Source organism: Alnus glutinosa, chromosome 1 (genome assembly GCF_958979055.1).
Source record: "Alnus glutinosa chromosome 1, dhAlnGlut1.1, whole genome shotgun sequence".
NCBI classification, from domain to species: Eukaryota; Viridiplantae; Streptophyta; class Magnoliopsida; order Fagales; family Betulaceae; genus Alnus; species Alnus glutinosa.
Genome location: NC_084886.1, coordinates 33,737,820 through 33,755,203, shown reverse-complemented (window position 1 = coordinate 33,755,203; position 17,384 = coordinate 33,737,820). Strand labels below are relative to the sequence as shown.

The 17,384-nt window shown below is 36.4% G+C and overlaps 1 protein-coding gene across 1 annotated transcript; it reads left to right on the top strand.

Annotated features, from left to right (window-relative positions):
* The first annotated feature begins 99 nt into the window (after positions 1-99).
* LOC133878861 (protein FAR1-RELATED SEQUENCE 5-like) lies at positions 100-10,741 on the top strand. Its single transcript, XM_062317419.1, has 3 exons — positions 100-218; positions 1,493-2,055; positions 10,115-10,741. Coding segments are annotated over exons 1-3 (759 nt in total). The 5' UTR covers positions 100-217; the 3' UTR covers positions 10,310-10,741.
* The last annotated feature ends 6,643 nt before the right edge of the window (positions 10,742-17,384 follow it).

The following is a 17,384-nucleotide window of genomic DNA, read 5'->3' as shown; positions in this document are numbered from 1 at the left end:
AACCATAGTTTTGACTTGAGATATTGACTTTTTATTTTCTAAGAAAGCCAATAGATTTTCGGCACGTCACCAACTCTTGAGACCCCATATTTACAGCCTGAACCGCTCCTTTTTCTCTCTCTCTCTCACTCTCTGGGGTTCCGAAGCCCAACTCTCTCTCTCGCTCTCTCTCTTTCTGAGTCTCTGTCTCGTTGAACCAGGATCGTCGAGAATTTTCAGTAAGTTTTATGTTTTAATAATTTATTTTTATGGATTAATATTTTATTCTTTTAATTAGACAATTTTTTGTTTGAGATTTAGGGTTTTTTGTTCTTTTTTTTTTTTTTTGGCGGTTAATAAATGGTTGTTTTATTCAGAGCAAATTGGACCAATTCGTTATCATTTTTTAACCGTAGATTGTTGATGAATCCTCTGTTTGGTTCCAAACAAATATATTGAAACGGAAAGCAAGCTGAAAATTGAACTTTCTGTTTTTTAGGGGGTGAAAATTTCATATTTCAATTTCTCCCACCCTCTTTTTGGCAACTATAGTTATACCATTAATTTTTGATCAGGTTTTTTGTATTTTGGATAGTACACTTCAGTTGGGTCACGGGAAAAAATTTGAATTAAGGCTCTGTTTCGTGGCTCAGTGTATGTAGGAAAAGAAAAGTTGAAAGAAATTTTGAATTTGGTAATTTAGTAGTTAATTTGATTGTATCTTCTATTTCTTTTCTTTTCTTTTTTTCTTGGTTGAGAATCAAATTGACATATCAAACAAATAATTTAGTTTTCTGGAATTTATCTGGTAAAAATGATCAGTCAGTGGTTGGAGTTTAGTATCGATAAGATATCATTGGTTTTTCATTTTTTTTTTTGGTATGGTGGTGGCTCGTAAGTTGTGAACTTGATACTTGATTTTGTTCTAAAAAATCAGAAAAAATGAAGCACGAATTTGTATCTTTCATTTTTTGAATGTTGTACCTGAAAGGAAAAAAATAAATAACTCAAAGAGAATTCAACTCAAATGAATTGTGACAATTATTTGGCTGTCTTTGTTTTTGTTAAATAAGTTCTGAAGCCTGTCTTTCGTTTTAGTTTATAAAGCCTCTGTGCTATGGTACATCATGCAGCAAACTAAAAAAGAAAAGGAAAAAAAGAAATTCGTAATTATGATCTTTTGGTTTCTTAGGAACCAGAGGAAAAGAAAATACGAATGAATTTCTAATGCTTGTTATGCAAGGTTTTGTTTCAAAAGATAAAATCTGAAAAAGAAATCTGGTTGGTTCTGTACATTTTCTGGGCCCTGTTCAGATGAGTAGGGCAGGTTTTCTTTTCCATTTTTTTTTTCTTCATGAAAGCATGAACGGGAGAAAATGCATGCATGAAGTCATACTTGTTTACAGGTTCTTTCCTCATTCTGCCTGGCTACCTGAGAGGGAGCCAGATTCTGTCTTGGTTTGTGAAATATCACCTGGATGCAGAAAAATCATAAAAAATTTTCTTACTGCAGTGGAGTTTGGTGTTGATGACGATATTAATGGTGAGATGGTTGGAAATTCTGCTGGGGTGGAGGATCGTAGGGTCGGTGATGAAAACGGAACTGGTGGAAGTTCTGTTGAAGGGGCATTTGCACCGGATCGGGATGAGAAAATGAATCAAGACTCTTCTGGATCGGACTTGGTTCTTGCTGCAATTCCTTCAGTATCAATGGTTCCATCAGATGAGCCCTATGTGGGTCAGGAGTTTGAATCTGAAGCAGCTGCACATGCATTTTATAATGCATATGCCACACGCCTGGGATTTGTTATCCGTGTAAGCAAACTTTCTCGATCGAGGCGTGACGGATCTGCTATTGGTCGGGCACTTGTTTGTAACAAGGAGGGATATAGAATGCCTGACAAGCGTGAAAAAATTGTGAGGCAAAGGGCAGAGACAAGGGTCGGTTGCAGAGCAATGATTTTGGTGAGGAAAGTAAGTTCTGGTAAATGGGTTGTTACAAAATTTGTAAAGGAGCATTCTCATCCATTGACACCTGGAAAAGGTCGAAGGGATTGCATTTATGATCAATATCCGGTCAGTCCTCGTTCTATCTTAATTTAGAATTGGTATTCGTTATGTTCTGATTTCTATTATTTAGTCTTATGTTTGATATGTAGAGAGACCAACTTTTGTCATCAGTGTCATTCGCTATTCTTTAGCAAAATAGTTGACCAGTGTCGTTCTATCTTAATGGAAAATTTGGGGAATCCCAAGTGTGACTGGATTTTCTTGAGATGTCTTGGTCTTATATGTTGAGCCAAGTTTAGGCAAAGGAATGAAATAATTTTGTACTTGTGAAAAAAAAGGTGGCATAATTTAAGTTGTAAACTCTGCTGCGTTTTACCTTCAAATGAAATGATAGCAAAATTTAAAATACAAAAATTCAAACTTAGCCCAAGAAGTCTCTTTGAGTTTTTTTTTTTTTTTAAACATTACGTTTTAAAGATGTTACGCATTATGGTTGCAAAGGCCTTTAAAATAATTGAGTTTATGAATTTACACCAAGCTACAATATCCTGAAACCAGGGATCGAATCAGGATATTTTTCTAGGGGGATCTAATATACTTCTAAAATAAAGTCCCCTTGGTCCCCCCGTAGGTCTGTCCTGGAGAATATGTGAGCAGTGTTCTTGGTGAGTGATGATATCTCCATATGTTTTTTTGTAACCATTGATTGGTAAAGATCATCCGGAGTAGGCAAAATGTATGTAGCATATATATGGTCCATAACATAGCAAAGTGTAAATAAACCGAGGTTTACATTGCGCTTGTGTTGGACCAAGATTTTTGGCATTAATAAATACATATTTTTTAATGTATTTTTCCTTGTGCCAAAATGGGGGACTAGTTAAATTTCTGATTGGTACTGACAAAGAAAAATGGCAGAAAGTATTTAAGACATGTTCATCAAAATGATTTATTTCTCTTTCATTTTTCAGAAGAATTCTTATTTTTCCTTATCTGTAAATTCATTCATAATTTTTTAAAGGGAAAAAAGGAAAGGGGACCTAGGGTGAAGAGGGTGAAATTACTTTTTCTTTCTATGAAAGTAGATATATGCTTAGTCTAGAGAGTCAAGGGCAAATTATTAAGAACTTTTTTTTTTTTTTTTTTTTTAAATAATTTCATTCTACTTATTGAAAAGAAAAAAGAAAAAAAAAAAAAGAGAGAGAGAAGGAGAAGAGTAGTTTGATTTTACAATGATGGACCTTTAGGGGCTAGGCCCCCCTACTGCTATTATATGCAGATTTTTGGGATTATGAAGTGTTGCTAACCATTTTATTGCCAGAGGATGAAGATGGCTAATTGTTACTTTACTCCATGAACAGTAGGCAAGGACAGAACTGACCTCTCTTGGCCACGAAACCATCATAGACCCTCTTTTGTGACTAGGAAATTGTGAGGAAAGTAGACAAGCCCTGAACTAAAAGGGGTGATCAAGTTCAAGGAGGCTGCTACCTATAGGTGGGTTATCAGCTTGCAAGATTCTCTCAGCCAATCACCTTTGCTGCCAGGGACAGACCTTTGGGGGGGGGGGGGGGGGGGGGGGTGGCCCCCTAGGTCCATTCCTACCTGAAACCATGTTTAACTCTGTTTCTTGAATAACAAGCTTCAGATTGCATCCATATAGTTTTGAACACTATTATAATATTATTTATGTTTTTCCGTGAGTATCTGGTTCATTTACGGGAGGACACATTTTATATCAGTGTATAAAAGATAGAAAATGTGGTTAAGATCAACTGATCAAGACTGGATGCATTATCTATTCCGTAGTTTTTTTCTGGATCACTTGTGACTATAATTTCCTCGTCATAAAAAAAAAAAAAGAAAAAAGAAAAAAGAAAAAGAAGAAGATTGTTCTTACTCCATGCACTTCTTTGATTGCCATTGTTATGCCTATTCTAGAAAGGAAGTTGTTTAGCAGTACATGAAGAAATACAGATAATTGAGCAAAGAGAAAGGAAGAAATACATCTGAACTAGGAAATCTTTTCGGAGGTAGAAACTAGAATTTTGACAAATTTGAAGTACATAAATATTCAAGAGAGCCATTTTTTTTTTATAAGTATAAATATTCAAGAGAGCCATTGATGAAGAGCAAGGGAATTTCAATTGTGATCCTCTCATTTATCATTTATTATCCCAAAGAAAAGATCCTCTCAGTTATCATTGCCTCTCTTGGTTAGGAACTCGATCTTTACCTTCCCTGATACAAACTTTTTTTTGATAAGTCCTTCCCTGATACAAACAGTAGATAGAAGCAATCATTCCAGAAGGAAGATTAGCAATTTTAATTTGATAGATCATAGCGTAAAGGACTCATACACGGTTTTTGATTAGCAACCTAGTTGACATAATTGCTCTAACCTGTTACTTGAGTCTAGTACTAGGGCTTGGACTACACCTGTTTCCACTTGATGCAAGTAGGGCTCTCTTGCCCTGGCTAATACCTGAGAGCATATACCACTATTATTTCTTGTGCAATCAATCAGTTCCTAATTTCAAATGTCATGACAACATGGTAGTTGTCTTATGGTTTTCAATGATCTCCTAGTTATGTATTGGTGTGTAAGTTGAAAGCTTTGAAGTCGGATTTAAAGAAATGGAATGAGAAAGTGTTTTGGTAATGTAGGGAGCAAAAAGAAAGATCTTATGGATGGTATCCGGGAGTTGGATTCTATTGCAAAGGGACAACCTTTAACTGAGGTTGAAAGGTTGAGGAAGGAAAATATTTCTATGAAATTGGAGAGATTCATCCTTCCTGAGGGAGTGAGTTGGAGGCAAAAGTCAAGGGCCTTGTGGTTGAGAGAGGGGGATAAAAACATTAATTTTTTCCATTGGGTGGCTAATTCTTATAGAAAAAATAACTCAGTGGATTTTTTAGTTATCAATGGGTCTATAACTTCTGACTCTAGAGAAATAAAGGAGTAATATAATGCAATTTTACAAGAGTTTATGGCGACCAAAACTGGATGGCCTTTCATGTATATCCATCGATGCAGATGAGAGTGATTGGTTGGAAATGGTGTTTGAGAAGAATGAGGTGTGGGAAGTGGTAAGGGATTTGAATGGTAAAAAGGCTTTAGGTCCTGATGGTTTCTCTATGGTCTTTTTTCGAAAGTGCTGAGAGGTTTTGAAAGAGGACATTTTGGTAGTTTTTAGGCATTTCATAGTTGACGAAAGTTTGGGAAGAGTTTAAATGCAACTTTTGTAGAGAAATGAATCATCGGCTCTTTGAGGATAGCGAAACCAATGTGCTTTTTCTTAAATCCTCATTTCTGAGATCTCTTTTGGATTCGGTTATTGTATGTGTTCCCAATTATCCCTTGGGGAATCTGATAGATCTGATTTTTTTTCTAGATTTTTTTTTTTTTTTTTTTTAATTAAGAAAACTTTATTAAAAAGCATAAGGCGCCCCAAAATACATAGGAAGTATACAAATGAATTACTCAACTAACTCACAAACGAGAACCCAAAAAAACCCACAAGGAGCAAACCCACTAGACCACAATCAAGAACCCAAAAAAAAAAAAACCCACAAGAACCCGATCACCCACAACACACAAAATTCACAACAAAACCAAAACCCAAATACAGATGAAACCCATAAACAACCAAACAAAACCAACACAAACCCAAGAAAAAAACCAAAGCTACACCCAGTGGGATCCCACCGAACTGCTGACAAAAGCCCCACCCCAACGAACTGTTTTCTAAATTTTAGTAGCAGCTAAGGCGTCAACTCTCTTGTATACTCTTCATGTACGAGGGATTTGCCCCTTTTTTTTAATAAAATTTTTATTCATAAAAAATATGCAACTTTTGTATCCCTTATCCCAAAAAAGGCCGATGTTGTAGACATTAGGTTAGTGGGTAGAGTATATAAAATTGTCTCCCAGGTTTTGGCAAACATGCTAAAATCCATCAGAGTTAGACAAATTCTAAATTCAGTTCTGGTGGCTAATGAATGTTTGGATACTCAGATTAGATATGGGAATCCTACAGTGTTGTGTAAATTGAACTTGGAGAAGGTGTATATCATGTTAATTGGGAGCTCTTGATATATTTGTTGAAAGAGATATGGATTTGGGGAGCACATTGTATTTCTATGGTGTGGTTTTCCATTCTTATTAATGGTTCTCCGTCTAGATTCTATAGTAGTTCTCGTGGATGATAAGGGGATCCGTTATTGCCATTATTGTTTGCAGTTGTTATAGAAGCACCGAGTAGGATGATGACTACCACAATGGATAGGGGACTTTTGTTTGGGTTTTTGGTGGGGTCGAGGAATAATGAAGAGTTGTTAGTGTCCCATTTATTGTTTGTAGATGATACTTTGATTTTTTGTGAGGCAAGCTTTGAAGAACTCTGACTTTTTTGGCCCGTGTTCTTGGTTGTAGAGTTTCTTCTTTGCCGATGAAGTACTTGGGTTTGCCATTGGTTGCTTCTTACAAGGTTAAATCTGTTTGGAGTGGCATAATTGAAAAATGGAACGTCGATTGGCTAGTTGGAAAATGCTTTATTTATTTATTTTTTTGATAAGTAAGAAAACGTTTTATTAAAAAAACGTAAGGTGCAAAAGGCTTTATTTGTCTAAGGGAGGTAGATTGACTTTGATAAAAAGCACCCTTTGCAATTTGCCTACTTATTATTTGTTTCTTTTCCCTATTTAAGTGGGAGTGGCTAATAGGCTCGAAAAGCTTTAGAGAAACTTTTTTATGGGAGGGAAATTGGTAATGAGTTTTAAGTTCCATTTAGTGAATTGGTCAAGAATTTGTACTTCAATGAAATTAGGTGGTTTAAGGTTTAGAAACCTAATTCAGTTTAATCGAGCCCTTCTGAGTAAATGGTTATGGCGTTATGCTACAAAGAGTGAGGCTTTGTAGAGACTAGTGATAGAATCTAAGTATGATAGTTAAGGAGAGGATGGTGTTCTAAGGAGGTAACATGTCCATCTAGAGTGGGAGTGTGAAAAGCCTAAGACGACCTCTGTCAACAGTAACAGAAAACATTTTGCTCAAAGCCTCCATGACCACTACAAACAAAAGGGGAGATAGAAGATCGCCCTGTCTTAGCCCACGAAAACTATTGAAGAAACCGGATAGAGATCCATTAACCAAAACAAAGAAGCGCACCGTAGAAATGTAGTGTGCTATCACACTGAATTTTCTTAAGCATCGCACCTAGAGTTTTCTTGATATCATACCTCGGAGGAGGATTACATCATACAAAACTTAAGAGCATAATTGCTGCAAAGTTTCATAAAATTTGTCATCTTTTCAATTGACAATGTTATGTGAATGTTTATAGAAAACTAAACTTAACCTTAATAACATTTGGACTCTGAATAAGTTTTGGACCCTGTGTTTTGACTACTAAGCCCAAACTAAATAACTAACATGATCCACACATAAAATCCCAAAAACATAATAACTCCGAAAATATGACCTAATGGACCAAGAGTGCATCCCATGTCGAGAAATAAAAGTGTATGAAATACCCAGGTAAGAAGTAATTTGGATTAAGCTAGGATTGCTAATTGCCCCAAAAAGATTATGGGATTGCTACAACAACTAGAAGAAGACTGGTAAGGACAAGGCTTGAGGAGGTTAAGAAAAGGTGTGTTACATTACAGTTGAGTGGTTGGACTTGTTAGGATCTTGATGGTCTTAGTACAATCGTTGAAGGTCTTATTTCCCAAATTGTTCACTATTGCATGTGGTAAGGATGCATGGATGGCGGAAAATATGATGTTCCATAATGGAAACATTCATTGGAATATTATATTTATTAACCATGTACACGATTGGGAGCTAGAAGTGGTCTCTAAGTTCTTTGAGTTGTATTCTCAAAGAGTAAGGCATGGGGGTAAGGATACAATTTGTTGGATTCCATCTAAAAGGAAATAATGTGAAGTGATGTCTTACTATTAAGTATTATATAATCCTGGAATTTTCATTTTTTCTTGGTATAGTATTTGAAAAGTTAAGGCTCCCCCAAGAGTGGCGTTCTTGTGTGAACGATGACTTTAGGGAAAATATTAACTTTGGATAATTTACGAAAGATGAATATTATTGTGATGGAGTGGTGTTGTCTGTGCAAGATTTGTGGAGTCTGTAGATCATTTACTCATTCATTGTGAGGTTGCCACAGAGTTGTGGAATGCGATTTTTTAGTTGTTTGGCATTGCTTGGGTTATGCCTCGCAAGGTGAGCGATTTGTTGGGGAGTTGGAGGGGACAATTGGGCAACCGTAATGTTTTGAACATATGGAGGCTGGTTCCTTTGTGTTTGATGTGGTGTCTTTGGAGAGAGCGGAATGCAAGGAGCCTTGACGATCGTAAGAATGGATTGTTAAAATTAAAGAAGACGATGCTACACACCATGTATATATGGAGAGTGGCATGGCATAGTGTGCCTGCTTCTAATTTTTCGAAGTTCTTATAATTATATTCTTCTTTATCTATGATTTATGAGTTCTTTTGTATACTTCCTATGTACTAGGGTTGTGCCCTTCTGCGCTTTGATTGAATACACATTACTTATAAATAATAATAATAATAATAATAATAATAAATTCATATACCTATAGTGGTCAACTAATAGAGTTGCCACTCTAGGAGGGTAATTATCACATATTTTCTTCTTAGTTGGTTATTCTTCAGTTTGTTTTTCCCAAGAACCTGTTTCATGGAAAATTTTCAAAACAAAATAATTTAAGTGTTTTCAAAGATTATTGCCATTGATTAATTCATTAACAAAATTCTGACTTTACATCAGTCTGTCCATGTAATGTATGTAATATAAATAAGGTAACAGTCATGCAAGTTGAGATCTGAGATCTAAACTTGAATTTGTTGTTGATAACTTAATGTTTTGTTGTCGTAGCTGACATTGTGTTATCATTATTCCTCATAATGATTTATAAGGATTTCTTTGGTTGGCCTGAGTGGTAAGTCACTTGGCCATGGTGCCTTATAAAGCATCAGGTCTAAGGTTAGACTACCTTTGAGTGCAAACAATTCTTTAGGGCCACGTCTGAGTTTTACCCGACCCATATAAAGGAGGCGCTTTGCACGGTGTCCCGGATATCTAGTCTGGGCGAAGCCCCGGATACCCCTATTATCAAAAAAAAATTATTCCTCATAATGAGTTATAAGGATTTCTTTGGTTGGATGAAGAACTGAAGTTGATTTTATTGAGCCTGATAATTGGATTTCTGTTTCGCATAGTGTAGCATATCCTTTGTAGTATAATACTTGTAAAAAAATGTATATACATGTAATAGGTATCATAGGGACGTGGGATTTTTTGTTATTTGCTTTGAAGGCTCTTTATATGGTTATTGGTTGAACTTAAAAGTACAGCAGAGTGGGATTTGCATTGGAAACCTAAGTATTAATACATAGGTCAGTACAAGCCTTGGGGATTCATTCAAAGTCCAATTATATTCAATAAATTTTGCTTTGAATTTCAGAATTGTCATCTAAGGCACTTTTATTAGTATCCTGTTTATGCTTATAGGGCTTTTAGGTTTTATAAATCTGAATTTTCCAGGATAACATGTTTGATGGAGATTGAATAAAAGGTTGTGGGGCATCTTAAGATAGTTATTACAGTTACTGAGATGACTTATAAGGGGACTAGATTAAAATCAAATTCTCGTCTTTATTATAGTTTTCTTATATAAACATGTTAAATTGATGCGTTATGGACATTTTTCTTGTGTTTGCCTAAACTGGCTAGAAAATTTATGATAACATGAATTACTAATTAATTATCTTACTGCAATCTGTGACTTTTGTTGGTATTTCAACTTTTGAAGGCACAAATCCATGCCTGAGATGGAGTTGTTGCCCCAATTGGAGGTAAGAAATTGGAGATCATGCATTAAAAAGTTAAGCTCACTTACCAGAAGAAAAAAAAAAAAAAAAAAAAAGCAAACTCATTGAATCATGAATACATAATACTCATTTTGAATGAAATGAACAGCATGGATTGTATGGATGCTATATTTCCTTGTCTTTCTCCTTGAAGTCACCAGATTTTAGTTTATCATAACTAAACCTTTTATGTATTTTGCTTTTACAGAATGAACATGATAAGATTCGGGAACTATCCCAGCAACTGGCCATAGAGAAAAAGCGAGCTGCAACCTATAAAAGGCATCTGGACATGATATTCGACCACATTGAGGAGCACAATGAGAGCCTATCAAAGAAGATCCAATACATAGTAGACAGTGTAAAGGAGATGGAGATGAAAGAGCAGAAAACCCAAAGATAGTTCAAGCAATTAAGAATTTCATTTTCGTTTTGAGGAAACAAACATCGAGTAATAGTTATGGAGGTTGCTGCTGGATGAAGCGCGAATCGTCTTGAGTTTAATGTTTGCTTCAAGAATTACGTGCTTCCTTCCAGTTTTTAGGTATCTAATTAGCTTCTAGCTTGGAATGTTTGGCTCAAAGGCATTCATTGGATAAATTGTATACATATGATCTTTTGCTCGGAACAAATTATTGGAAGGAGAAATTAGGGGAGTCTGTGTACAGGGCCTTGTGAAGGTGTAGCTAACAATACAATTGACTCATTGGGGGCATCAGGGTGTCCTTGACGAAGTTGACTTGTTCCATTGTGTTTCATCTAGAATTTGGTATGTTGTGAATAGCAATTCAAATGATTGTAATATCTTAGTTTTATTTCCATTGGTTTTCCTTTTTATGGGATTCTTTTTTCTTTTCTTTTCTTTTTTTTTTTTTTTTTTTTTGTATATTAATTTATAGCATGAACTGAAGTGGAAATTTGAATAAAGCTTCGATGACCGCAACTGCGGTTTTGTTTTGTTTGTTTGTTTGGTTTTTAATGCTGTCAGATTCCCAAATGTGTGAAACACAACAAAGAGGGAATGTATTGGCAATCATGTGCTCTTCTAACCCTTATTTGTAGCAGAGGCATATATGGAAAAGAAGGATGTAGAATTTAGCAGAGATTTGAAAATGCAGAATATCATACTGGAGGATGATGCATTGGAGATAGCACATGCCTTGCAGAAGGAAGGACAATTTTAGAGTCGATATGGGCAATTGATTGTTGATGCGAAGAAGATGCTCAAAAGTCTTCGATATGTGAGGCACGTCAAAAGAGAAGCATATATAGTAGTCCATTATCTAGTAAAGGCAGCAATCCAGCAATCATTTGAGCAAATATAAATGAAAGATACTCTGCCCTTATTCATGGTATTGTAATTACTGAGTGGTGTTGTTAAAATTGTTAAATACCCCATTGGTACTTGAGTTTTAAACGTTTTTAAATTTAGTATCTGAATTTTCATTTGTATCATAAGTGGTACATGAGTTAGGGGTAAAAACTCATTTGGTATCTCTGTTAGATTTTTTGTCCTAAAATTAACGTCCCGCCACATCATTGCCACATGGTGCCTTATTAATGCGACACTTGTCCTCCTGGCCACACCAGATGCTACGTAACTGCTATCTCAGTATAAGTAATGCCACATATGTCCGATTATTTCTGTATTAAAAAGGTTTAATTAAACAACATTTTGTTTCAAAAATTATTTACCGTGGATTAAACTTATTAAACGATTACAAAGACCTAACATAATTTGAACATTGAGAAAATCGGCCACTATCCCAAATCTAGGGTTCATCGGCCATTTCCCCCAAATTGTAGAACCAACAATAACTAGATCTAGTGCTCCGGTTGACCGTTCTTCCCCAGCCCCAAATCTGAATCTTCGCAAGATCATGCTGAATTTAGCTTCTCGTGGACGATATTACCCAAAAATGTTGAAAATTGTCGACTCCTAACCAGCTCCTGTACGACTGTTTCTTCCCAAACGAAATGCCGAATCTGCAGCAGATCAGGACGATTTTTAGCTCCCCATGGAAGATTCCAGCTGTTCTGGAGGAGATAGTATCAAGTCGCCTACGAGATTGGAAAGGGAATGAAGTTTCTCGTGGTTTAGAGATGGTTGGTTGTTTAAATTTGTTTCATTTGGATTTAGATAATGTAGATAATTTTTTTATTTTTTGTTTTTAAAAAAACATGTTTTCATTTTGGATTTAGATTAATGTTCGGTTTGTTCTTTGGATTTAGTCATCTTCTGGATCTTCGTCGGTGACCCGTGGAAAGGGGTCCTATTATTGTCACTGTGATTTACCCGCACCTTTGAAGACCTCTTGGACTACGGATAACCCTGGAAGAAGATTTTAGGGTTGTGCCACCTACAATTCAAGAGTAAGCATTTTTTATGATTGAAGTACTTCCTGTAGGGTTTAAGGTCAGTTATTAATATACTTCAACATACAGACAAAAGCTGCATGCAAATTTTTCAAATGGAAGGATAACCTAACTTGTGCAAGGGGTGAGGAGGTCTTATAAGAAATTATGAAGAAAGTTAATGACCTGGAGGATGAAATGGTAACTTGGTGGCAAGGATGAAAGACTTGGAGAATGAAAGGGAGAGTTGTATGGAAAGGGTTAGGCAATTGCAGAAGAGGGATGATAAACGCATAGAAATCATCAATTATCTAGAGAAGGAAAATGTCAACTATAGGGTAAGAGAGAAATTTTTGATGTATGCTTTGTTCCTATCATGGCTTACCATGTTGTTAATTGGTTGTATTGCACTTATGAAATGAATTGTAAAAGAGATTTGTATATGTATGGGAATTATGTAACTTTAGTACCTAAGTTGGGCACTAATTTTTTCAATGTGGTTTATTAAAGTTACTGTTTTGGTACCGGTCTGAATTAAATAAATATCACTATTGGTACCTACGTTTTCGAATTGTAACACAAATAGTACTTAGGTTTTATCAAGGTACCACTTTTGGTACCTAAGTTTCAATGTATTTTCACAAATGGTACCCCATCAATATTTGACGATGTATGTCCACAAAATGTCCAAAAGTTTAGTTTAGGTTTTGTGCACTAATTTTATTCAATGTGGTTTATCAATGTCCAAAAGTTACGATTTTGGTACCGGTGTGAATAAAATAAGTATCACTATTGGTACCTAGTTTTTAGAATTGTATCACAATTAGTACTTAGGTTTTATCATTGTACCGTTTTTGGTACCTAAGTTTTACTGTATTTTCACAAATGGTACCCCATCAATATTTCACTTACGCCATCACAAAAAAATGTCCAAAAGTTACGGTTTTGGTACTGGTGTGAATTAATTAAGTATCACTATTGGTACCTGGATTTTAGAATTGTATCACACATAGTACTTAGGTTTCGTCATTGTACTAGTTTTGGTACCTAAATTTTACTATATTTTTACAAATAACCCCGAATGTGTGTACAACAAAAATGGTATCACAAAAAAATGTGTTAATGCGCACAACAAAACTAAGTAATCCAGATTGTCAGCACAACAATAAAATGGTATCACAATAAGATTGTCAGCACAATAAAAATGGTATCACAACAAAATGTGTTCATCAATAAAGTGACCTGTTCATCAACAAAAAGTTACATGTTCATTAAGAAAATGGTATCACAATAACTAACCCAGAAATGTCAAAAAGTTAAAGGTCTTCTGCACCAAACAGTAATTAACCCAGATTGTTTACACCATCATAAAAACATATTACACCAACAGTGTGTTAATGTATCAAAAAAATTACAACTAGATAGAATTTAGAACTGGATCGCTACTGAGTTGTACTCAGCTATTGTGGTTGTGACTGTGTATCAACTTCAACTGGCTGTGACCCCCCAGACTGCGACATCTTTGATTTCCTCTGGTATACCGAAGAGACTCGCCTTTGTCTCCGTCTTATCGGTTGGCTTTCGGTTTGTGGGATGTCATCCGGTTGTCACTGGATGACCAACCGTATTTGTAACGCCCTAAATTTGAGCTTGCAAATTCGTAAGTAGAAACCTCCGGTTTTCACGTGACATTACTACATCAGAGATAAACTCTCGTAGCGAAATATATTTTTTTCTTCTAAAGACTTAGGAATTGATAGCATAACACATTAGAGCTGACTAAAATACCTCAGTAGTTTATTAAAAGTTACTTAGGTTTATCTTTACATGCTATATGCACACTAGGTGCATCAAAATTAGTGCTACAGACTGCATATAAGCATATAACATAAAACATGTCAAACATGACATTGTTATAAATATTCACATACCATAAAACAAGACACACATAAATACAACTAGTAATTTCTAAGCTAGCACATAATAGTTTGATAATGGTTTCAAAAACCATCAAATTGGAATATGGGTCCTTGCCTTCATTCTCCAGATTTGCATCAATAACTATGCAAATATGACGTGATCATATTTACATAGACAAACAAGTGAGTCATCCATTTTCATAACTAAGTTACCATCAGATTAATAACAATTCATAAATAATATAAATGCAAGGGTTGTATGAATATGCATTGTAGTAACCATTTAGTTTGTGTTTTATGATCATCTTACTTCAGACCTCTCGTTCTTAGGTATTCGAACCTGTTCATGTCCTTTGCCTCACACTTAAAGTCTTACCTGTTTTTACTAGAATCCTACCGGTCCCAGCATTAGTTATATATTAGGACTTTGGACTCCCCTAGGTCACTATGAACTCCCTGGGTCCACTGACTAGCCTTCCTTCCACTTGCTACTACATCAGCTTGTTGATGTCTATCTCATCAGCCGTTATATTAATTGGACACAACATGCAATGCATGAACAACCACATGCAATGAACGCACACCACACAGTCCTAATGAAACGTAGAACCATTCCTCAGTAAGTACATCCATACTTACTCTCCTTAGTGTAATTACTTAGCTCATTTTCTGTCAAAAATAAATATATACAAAGAAGATAATATATTCATCAGTCCTTTTTCCAATATTAAAACAGTTTATTTTTACATCCATTCATTCATCGTTTTTAGTCATTAATATTAAAAGGTGATCACTTATAAGTTTTTTGACATTTAAGCTTTATGTTCAAACATTGAAACGCAGTGACATAATATTTAAACATAAGTCTTTCAGTCAAAGCACTTAATAAGTATTTTAGAGTGTTAGTTTGTGATTGGCTACATTCTGATTGGACAAAATCACTTGTATGTAAAGATGCTTTTTAATAGGGATTCCACTATTCAGAAGTGTTCCAGAGATTCTGCACTGTTTGCAAGTCAAGAAAAATCGGTTCCCTGCCAGCCGTCCGGACGACTTGCCATCCCGTCCGAACGCTCATCTGTCCATAGTTCCAGCCGTCCGGATGACGTGCCATACCGTTCGGAAGCCCGACAGACAAAGCATCATTCGTCCGGACGACGTCGATTATCATCCGGACCTTCCTCTGCATCGAGAAGCTTCTGTTCCAGCTTGCATCCGTCTAGACGTCTCAGCAACCCGTCCGGACTACTCTCAGTGATCGACTAGCTTCAGATTTCTTTCCAAGTTCAAATAAGGGAAGATTGCTGCAACCGTCCGAACGACGTGGATTCCCGTCCGGACGCCAGTCTGCCATGGTCCGGACACGCGTCCAACATATATGGAAATTGCGTGTAAAAGATCAACCATCCGGACGTTCATCCCCTTGGTCCAGACGCACGAAGCCCTATATACTTGCAGCGGACGTGCGACCGCCCGGACGACAGTGCCTCACCGTCCGAACGCGGCTCTCAAACATGAAAGATTTTCAGCGAAAATCTCAAAATTTCTGTCGCACAGTTGTCCGTCTAGATGGCCCATGACCACCGTCCAGACGGGGCCCAGCTTTATCAAGGCAGTCTCCCATTTGAACCCTCAGCCTATAAATAGAGGCCTCTGGGCATTGAGAACTGCAAGAATTTCCGGTATTGAATTCCACTAGAGCTTAGAGAGTTATTTGTGAGGATATTGAGCTGATTTGTTCTCTTTAGAGCAATTGCTATGTGTGATGTTGCTGTGCTAAACTTGAAGTCTATTTTAGGGGTTGGCCCTAAAATAAAGGATTCCATTGAAGACCCCTTCAGGTAGGAGACCTGGTTGGGAGGCATTCGTGTTGGGTTACATGTTAGAGAGCAAGGTACGACCACTGCATCAGGGGTATGTGAGTGTTACTATCTTGTATCTAGTCTTGTCTTCTGAATAGTGGATATCTTGGGTTTGGCTGCCCCGGAGTGGTTTTTCTCATCTTGAGTTTCCACTTCGTTAACAAAAATTCTTGTGTTACTTATTTTCAGCATTGTTATTTTTGTTAACACTTTAAGCACACACTGGCATTTATTTTAGAAGTCAATTTCATTTTTCAATTGGTATCAGAGCTTGGTACACTCTACTTAGATTCAATTCTTGAGTGTTATTATTTTGACTTCTTTCTGTTAAAATGTCTCAAACTCTTAATTATGTTCCTGCCTTTGATGGTACGAACTATGGCTATTGGAAGGCACGTATGCGGTTCTTTCTGAAATCTATTGACTGTTGGAGTATTGTTGAAATTGGTTGGACTAAACCAGAGGATGCAACACTCAAACTAGTCCTTCAGAAAAATGCACGTCTTTCAAATGATAAAGCCCTCCATGCTCTGTGCCAAGCACTTTCACATCTGAATTTGCAAAAATTTCAAATTGCGAATCAGCCAAAGAAGCATGGCAAATTTTGGAAACAACATATGAAGGCACTAAACTTGTAAAATCTGCCAAACTTCAAATGTTGATTTCAAAATTTGAAGAGATTAAGATGTTAGAAGAGGAGATATTTGGAGAGTTTTACTCCAAGATGAGTGACCTGAGAAACTCCATGGTGAGTCTTGGGAAGCCTGTCTCAGATGTAAAACTCATCCGAAAAATTCTAAGATCTTTACCTGAGCGTTTCAAGATCAAGGTGACCACCATTGAAGAAAGCAAAGATCTAGAAGAGATGAAAATTGAAGAGTTGGTGGGATCTCTTCAAACGTATGAGCTGTCTCTGCCCCCGATCAAGAAGCTGAAGACCATTGCCCTAAAGGCTTCCAAGAAGAAGGTAGAAGCTTCATCTGAAGATGACTCTGAGGAGGAAGAAAAAGTTGTGGCTATGTTAGCCAAGAATTTCAGAAGACTTATGAGAGACGACTGATTCAAAAAGAAGTTTTCTGAAAAGGTGAAGAAAGCTCCCAGAGAAGCTGAACCTGGGGAAGAAGAAAAGAAGGATCCCAGAGGGCCCAGATGTTTTGAATGCTCAGGTTTTGGGCATATTCGAGCCGATTACGGAAATCTTAAGAAGGGCAAGGGGGAAGCTTACAATGTGACTCTAAGTGATGAGTTAGAAGAAGAAGCTCCAGAGTTTGAGAAATTTCTGGCCTTTGTAGCCCCACACGTTGAGGAGGAAGACTCTTATTATTCGGAGCATAGTGATAAT

Coding starts and splice junctions, on each gene's coding strand:
- LOC133878861 (XM_062317419.1), top strand. Junction 2,056..10,114: donor GCATTTATGATCAATATCCG/GTCAGTCCTCGT, acceptor TTGCTTTTACAG/AATGAACATGATAAGATTCG.